The sequence below is a fragment of the Gobio gobio genome (genome assembly GCF_949357685.1).
Source record: "Gobio gobio genome assembly, chromosome: 14".
Classification (NCBI taxonomy): domain Eukaryota; kingdom Metazoa; phylum Chordata; class Actinopteri; order Cypriniformes; family Gobionidae; genus Gobio; species Gobio gobio.
In genome coordinates this window covers 34,653,355-34,661,706 of record NC_137107.1, presented here as the reverse complement: position 1 = coordinate 34,661,706, position 8,352 = coordinate 34,653,355, and the positions used below count along the sequence as shown (strand labels likewise).

Below are 8,352 nucleotides of genomic sequence, written 5' to 3'. Positions count from 1 at the left end.
AGAGAGAGAGGGAGGGGAAAAAATTAGATAGGTGAGAAAATAAACAGTATTATCCTTCACAGAAGGATATAACCGTGTCCCTCTGCTAGACACATTACAAAGGAAAAAGCTCAGTCATCAGAACACAATTTAAATTTGTTTTTAGTTGCATCCAAGGAATTACGCCTTTAATACTTCTTTCTTGTTGTTGTCTTACAGCTAAAACACACAGCAATACCAAGGCTCCACCATCTGCTGCTGGTTTTGTGTCTTTTTACACCTGCTTGGGGGGTTCCACCTGCACCTTCAAAATGAAGATCTCCATGCCTAATGCTAATCTGGAGGCAAAATAAAAACATCTAACTAGCGCAAGGTCCAAACAGGCATACGTAAAGGGATAAAAGCGCCCGGCATTCCAGTAGTTGAACGGAAAGCTGTTGCTGCCGTGCGAGATGTAGATCGATCCTTCCTGGATGTTGTGGAACTCTCTCAGGAGTTGTTCGGCTGAAGGCCTTTGGAGGCAGCAAGCATTGCTCGCACTTTCGCCATGAGGTCCTACAAGGAAGAAGAAATGGAGAAAAAGTTAGTACAGTATTCGTATATTACATAAATTACAGCATAGTCACAGGACAAGAAAACAGAAACACAAATTCATAAGCTTGCAGACAACTTTGCGCAATTTGAAATTCAGATTGGCTTCTGGTTTTGTATGTATGAGGATCCTTCGTGCTAAATATGGATACGGATGACTTGTGGCGTCCTAAAGGAAAGAAGGCCATTGGCAAACTGGATTCCTACTCTTCAAACGCCTCTCTTCATTCTAAGTGGCTCAGGTTACCTTACCCATGGCTGCTTGCATGCTAAGAGCCCATAGGGAGAATGTGACACCAGAGAATGCAAGGCTTGGCACTTGAATAAACATTTGCTTAATGAATATGCACATTAACTGGTGTCAGTGATTTCATACCAATTTGCATCAGAGAAACTCCAAAAAAACAACAACAACAAAAAGAGTTAGAAGTTCAATATTAAAACCTGCATGACTTGAGCTGTAAAGTTCTTCTCATTTGTACGGTTGTTTAAGGGTTTTAGGTGTTACATTGCCGTAACGAAATTGTACAATTGAATACAGAATAGGTTAGTTTGCCATTTATTCAAACTAAAATAATGTCAACATGCATTGAGGTCTTGTGGCTTGACCATTTTACCATTCACAGATTGGCCACATTCACTTCCATTGTAAGTGACTTACTGTAACCCAGATTTGTGTTTTAAAGAAAAGGGACAAGTGGGTATTCATTTTTGTGGTAATCAACTATGCCAAAAATGTAATAGATCGAGCTCATCTGTATTGAACCCACAAAAATATTCCAATGAAATGTAATATTACATGCAAGAACATTTCAGTTAATAAGCTACAGTTACAGATACATTTCAGCCTGTTTTTCTGGCGATGACGCCTTTCTCTGCAAACGGCATACATTTACTTCAAGGTTCTTTACTTCAGCTCAACTTGCCATTATATATCAAATCAGTAAAACAATCTTTCGAAGCACGTGGCTGAATTGCACGGTTGTCATAGGAGCAAGGTTTGCTCATTGACGTTCACAGAATTAAAGGCACCGCTGCCTTCCGCCCCCACATGCAGTCGAAGGAAATTTATTAACCCTGAATTTCCAATAAAGCCCCAGCAGAATTAATCATTAAACAAACAAGTGGTCAAGAAAACCACAAACAACACAGGCAAGGACCAGCGTGTCTCTGGAGAGAAGGGTCTGCTGTTGTCCGTCGCGGGGTGAAATCATTATGAAAGTCATTTTGGAGGAGAGAAACCACAAAATTTCATGGATCGCATTAAATAGTGTACAGAGGCTGACGACTGTGATCAAAACGGACTAAATCAAGGATTGGAGACCACACACACCAGCATTGTGTGCCATTCAGAATATAATTTAGAATTCCTATTCAATTACAGTTTAATTATTGAATATGAAATTAGGCAGCAAACAGGATATAGAATTACAATTCAAATTTGAATTAAAAAACTTCAGAACTTAAATTCAAAGAAATTCAAATAAAGTTTTGGGAAAAAGGTTCCTGTGGCCTTTGAAACATATCATCAACATCCATCCATCCATCCATCCATCCATCCATCGAAATATAGGGAGTGCAGAATTATTAGGCACGTTGATTTTCTGATCATATTTTTTTTCCAGGCACATTTGACCAATTCCAAACCACAGTAATCCTAATAACTACTATTGATTTAGAATTTAATAATGTATAAGTGATATATAATTGTTCATGAAGGCTGGAAATGAAAATCACCTTATATTCAGGTGTGCAGAATTATTAGGCATGTTTTCTTTTACAGATAAATTGAGCCAAAAAAGAGATTTAACTCAGACTGAAAAGTAAAAAATTATTAAATGCCAATGAGAAGGATGCAATACTAATGCAATACTAGACATTGCAGTGAAGGCATGACCATTGGACAGTGAAATGCTCGTTGGGTCAGCAGGGTCAGACAAAAACATGTGGCGGAGAAAAGACACCTATTAACCGCAAAAGAATTAAGAATTAAGGTGAAGAATTAAGGGTGAAACCATCAGGAACCCTTTAGTCTCCAGCGCCACCATTTTCCAGAGCTGCAACCTACCTGGAGTCTCCAGAAGTGCAAGGTGTCAGGATCTCAGAGACTTCAGTTAGGTAAAGAATCCTAAAAAATGACCCCCACTAGATAAGAATCATAAGCTGAAGTGTTGTAAAATACATGAAGCCTGCTTTTTTATAGGCTTATAGATAGATAGATAGATAGATAGATAGATAGATAGATAGATAGATAGATAGATAGATAGATAGATAGATAGATAGATAGATAGATATGTAGATATGTAGATGGATAGATATAGACAGACAAGAGATAAATACAGAGATAGATAAAGATAAATACAGTAGATGTAGATAGACAGAGATAGATAGATAGATAGATAGATAGATAGATAGATAGATAGATAGATAGATAGATAGATAGATAGATAGATAGATAGATAGATAGATATAGACAGACAAGACAGACAGACAGACATAGATAGATAGATTGATAGATAGATAGAAAGATAGATAGATAGATATAGACAAACAAGACATACAGACAAACAGACAGATAGATAGAGTAGATATAGACAGACAGACAGACAGACAGACAGACAGACAGACAGATATAGACAGACAAGACATACATACAGACAGATAGATAGATAGAGTAGATAGAGTAGATAGAGAGATAGATAGATAGATAGAGAGATAGATAGATAGATAGATAGATAGATAGATAGATAGATAGATAGATAGATAGATAGATAGATAGATAGATAGATAGATAGATAGATATATAGACGACAGAGATGAGATGGGTAGATAGATAGACAGAGATAGATAGATAGATAAACACAGATAGATAGAGTGGATATAGACAGACAGAGAGATATATAGATACAGTAGATATAGACAGACAGAGAGATAGATGGATAGATGGTAGATAGATATATAGATAGATATAGACAACAGAGATGAGATGGTAGATAGATAGGCAGAGATAGATAGATATATAGATAGATAGATAATTAAATTAAAAATCCAACTCATGATTTTAAAGAGACACAATTACTGATTGACACTAATTCTGATCTAGACAAGCATGCAAGTAGATTGCACCCCAAAATATGTATTGCTATAATTTCGAAATGCATGACCACAAAACACATATACCACAACTTGAACGCATGTACATGCTAAAAAAACCCCCGAAGAACCAGTGAGAATATGACTCTGATCATAGTGTGTTGATCCAGTACATTAGAGTGGCAGGACTAAGCTGGGATAAAAGGCTCGCTGAGCTTCCAGCTGACCCGAGCAGATTACTGCAATGAAAGGAGGACATCTTCAGTATGATTACAGCTCATTATGAGACCACAGCTGGCTGAAGTGTGAGGATATCTGAGGATGTGGCTGCCCAACTCAACTCTCGCATGATGGAAGCATAAGCGCTGTTGCTTTCTGACGAAAAACGACTAAACAAGCTAGTCGTAACTGTGACTAAGAACTGCTTTTTGCAGTTGGTTGGTTTCTCTGTAGCTATTTGGGCCCAGACCTCGAAGCAATTTGACAGATAACCCACATTCGTGCCCACACTTTCAGAGTTCAGAGGATCACCTCACTTTGAGTTCAAAGAGGTGGCAGTTCAATCAAAGGCCCAGGCCATTTAAAAGCTATTTTAAAATCTCACACTCAATATCACTCTGAGCTCACTCCATTTTTTTGTGCGAGTCAATAGCCTTGCAATGGTTCCCGAGTTCCAGTCCCGACTTGAGGTCTCCATGCTTTCCTTTCTGATCTGCATACGGTCCTATTCAATAAAGGCATGAACAAACTTATGTCTTTCCCCCCCCAGTCACAGCGGGGGAACTTTGGAACCGCAACACTTTTTCGGTGCCTTATCTTGCGCACAACAGTAATGCACTCATAACCTGCCAGGGTGCATTTTGCAACCCATAAACGCCTCCTGATCAAACCATCATTCACCTGCCATCCTTAACGTGCCACCCATTGCTAATCAGTGGCAAATAAGAAAAGCAGCACCAAAATTTTAAGGATGAGGAGGACGGCACAGAGCCCAAGAAAAGAAAAAGAGACTATTATGTTCCTCACGGAGGACCATAAACCAGCCTCCCTTGTTGTTCGGCTGACAGGCAGATAGAGGGGTTGTAAAATCCCAGGGGAGTTGTGCTAAGATCGAGAACACGCTTCCCCAGCCTTTAATGTTACAGCTTTTCATTTGCCGGTTGTAAAAAAAAAACCGTCTGCACCGGAGCGCCTCATGAGAGCACTTCTTCCTCTATCAATAGTCAGGATGTGCATGTCAGAGCTGGAACATTCTCCTCTGGAGGATCCGATCAGAGTTACGTGAGGTAGGGCTGCGGGCAAGGGATCAAACTGAGCTGAGCTGAAACCTGCTTCCCTACCACAGGATCTACGGGTGGTCCGTGCGGCCCGGAGCTTTCACTGCTTGGGCTAGAGGGGGCAACTAGGGATGGAGGGACTTCCTCACGCAACTGAAATGTAAGCATGCACAGGCCTGCAGAAGTTCCTGCCGGTAGTTATTTGTCAAGGTGAACCATGCTTCCATTGATTCGAGCAGCAGTTGCTGGTTTTAATAAGAGCCAACTCGTTTTTGCAAGACATTGCCCCCTGGAAGTCCTGCCCCAGTTGTGAGGTGTCAGAAATGATTTCGTACACCGGGAGAAAAGGGAAGTGAATTAGGTTTCCAAAAGATCTGAAACCATGTCAAGACCGTAGACTTTTTTTTTGTAGAACAGAGAGGGCTAAAATAAAAAGACTTATGCAGCTGACTTCTTTTTGTTGAGGATCAGATGGCTGCGAGCGAAACTCAGTGCAGTGTACTTTGTTTATCTTCTTAGGCATTTCTCGCAACCTTTTCTCTGACACAACTAACTTTTTTTTAAACGCATACAGTAGCTACCTTTGTCTGCTCTGTATAACAATAAGCAAAGGGAAGGAAAGCGAGCGTACTATGCATTTCATCCTCACCGCACAAGGCCAGAGATCATAACAGAGCTGCAGAGACTGACAGCTGCATTGAATCAGCATGCGATAGCGACAAGCTCCCTTTTTCCGTACATACACACATACATACCCACGCCTGGCGACAGGGTCATGCAACCAAAACACTGGATTTCTCAGTTTCAGCACGTAGGGCTCAGCAAACACAGACCACTGAGAGCGTCTGGCCCTAAATTACATATATTAAAGCCTTACTAAGCGTCTAAGGGTCTCCTCAGCTCTGCAACACAATTTCACAGTTTCCCCTTAGGCACTGAATTAAACAGGGGTAGCAAAAGTTTTTTTTTGTGCTTATTATAGTGTTTGCAAGGTAGCACTATATTGATATTTCTCAAGCATTCTGGATGAAGGTTTATTCTAAAACCTCAACCCTACAATTGAATTCAGCCCGAACTGCTTAACGTACAAATTGCAATCAAACTTTTAGTCAAAAAGTATATTGTTATATTTTAGTCACCTATTTTGAAAAACCATGAAAAAAGTGTTTTGTAGAAAGAAGTGGCACGTTAAAAGTAAAGAGTGAATAAGTCAAATATAAATACAAATGTTATATTGATGTATAATTCCATTTCTAATTTAAGGAAGTAGAATTAAAACGAACTGAAATTCATTTTCAATTCACTAGAAAAGCAAAGTTTGTCAAGACACATTTTGACATTACAAATACCTGTTTTGGAAAAAAAAGCTTACAATTCCTTGAAATCTGAAGGTTTATGGGCTTCAATAACATTTAATATTATATAAAATAACACAATTTATATACTATTAAACTGCTGCTGAAAAAGATGCAAAATTATCAATTTCGACTGTCCAGAAAAAAGAAACAAAATGTAGTCCTGATAAATCCCCAATGTTCTATATAATAAAAAGGAAAGAGCGAATAAATAAAATATAAACTGAAAAAATTACGTCTTAACGAATATCTTCATTTGATGTTAGTCCTCTGCAAATATTGATGTATGAAATTGTGATTAAATTTAAGCGGCATTTCGTAATTATTTCAATTTAACATATTGTAATCAATTGAAAGCCCCAGTTTACACAAAAGTGATGTTGTTATATGAAAGTTTATAATTTCTTAAATGACATACCTGAGTGATTTTGGTTTGCACGGAAGAGACAATAGTGGAGGACACTTGCTTGTCTTTCTCCTGAGAGCCATCCCTGTTTAACAAAAAGAAGTAAAGCGTTATTTAAAAAGTCTTTACAAAGTGCTTTACAGAAGAGAAATACATGTGTGCATTCACAGAAAAGAAAGGAATAGAATTCCATAGCTTGGGACCGAAATGACTAAAGGCTGACTCACCAATTTTTAGCTGCGTTTTTAATACAACCAACAAGTTAAAGGGATTATAATTATAATTCACTGCCATTATAATGCTTGGATTATCCGGGATATTTTTTAATATAACTCCGATTGTATTCGGCTGAAAGACGAATGTCATTTACACCTAGATGGCTTGAGGGTGAGTAAATCATGGGATCATTTTCATTTTGGGTGAACTATCCCTTTAATATTGGATGTTTGAAGCAATCTTTGCTGGAGCATATTTATTCAACAAATTAGAAAGGTATATTAGGGCAGTACCATAAGGTAATTTAAAAACTAATAAGAGGATCTTGAATTGAACTCTGAATGATACAGGCAGCCAGTGAAGATATCGGAATGCATTTCGGATCTTAGAGCAAGTTAACATTCATGCAGCTGCATTCAGAATTCTTTTGTAAGTGTTTTAATAGAGCTCTTTGGTAACCCAGCAAAAACGCTATTGCGAAAGTCAAAAAGAAAAACAGGGGTCTGCCATTTGGCCAGGTTTGTAAAAAACACCCCAAATACAGTATTCATGATGACTGGTGAGTATGTAACCACCACAGACATCTCAGGCTGAAACGGAGCGACCAGAAGAAGGTCATGAAATATTCACCCAACGCCGGAAGAGACACAACAACTGCACAAATAAAAACAAAGTTTGGAGAGAGACTCACAGTGGGAGGTAAAAAATTAAGCAGCAAAAAAACAACTGAAGGCTGAGGGAGTTTAAAGCAACTTTTTTGATGAAACTTGAGAAGTTGTGAGACAAAAGGTCAGTCCCTGTGTCCAATAACCACGTTCAGTGTGTTCTTTTAGGTTTTTGAATCAAAATCAATCCATAATGAAGAAAATCTATGACAATTCTTGTAAAATTCATGCATATTATGCTGTCAAACAACTTAATTAAAACGTCACAATGGCTGATTTTGAGCGCCAAAGACTTTCATGCTTCGTTCAACAATTAATCAAGTTGTCACATCATACCTAAAACCATATCTTCCAAATCAAAAAAGCTACAGCACAGGCCATCTTTGTGTCTCACACACTGTGCTCCTGGCAAAGCTTAAATTAATATTGCAACAAAGTGGGAAAAAATATGCTTGGAAATCTATGATTCTGACTGAAGCAGACTGAGCTTCAGATGGTGGGCGACACTCTTGCGAGGTTCACGCTGACTGGTTGTTCACTAAAGGGACCAGAGAGAGATGCCCTTTACCTGGACCTCCCCAAGCTGGAGGCGGGGCTTGTGGCAGGGGAGGGGCTTGCGGAGACTCTGGCCACAGCTCCACTTCTGTCAGGGGATGCCGATGGCGAACAGGAGGAACCCTTTAAATGGTGTGATGGCTTTGAACTCTTCCTCTTCTTCTTTTCATGAGGCGATCTGAAAAAGAGAGTTAGAGAAGTAATACATCAGCCCA

At 38.9% G+C, this 8,352-nt stretch overlaps 1 protein-coding gene across 2 annotated transcripts in view; it reads right to left on the bottom strand.

Annotated features, from left to right (window-relative positions):
- Positions 1–303: 303 nt before the first annotated feature.
- sfswap (splicing factor SWAP) overlaps positions 304–8,352 on the bottom strand; it is a 118,932-nt gene continuing 110,883 nt past the window's right edge. For both annotated transcript variants that reach the window (XM_079835320.1, XM_079835321.1), the window contains exons 16-18: positions 8,151–8,315; positions 6,714–6,786; positions 304–534 (exon numbers count right to left, since the gene is read on the bottom strand). In XM_079835320.1, coding sequence (XP_079691446.1) covers positions 469–534; positions 6,714–6,786; positions 8,151–8,315 — 304 coding nt within the window. In that variant the 3' untranslated portion in view covers positions 304–468. The remainder of the gene's footprint in view (positions 535–6,713; positions 6,787–8,150; positions 8,316–8,352) is intronic.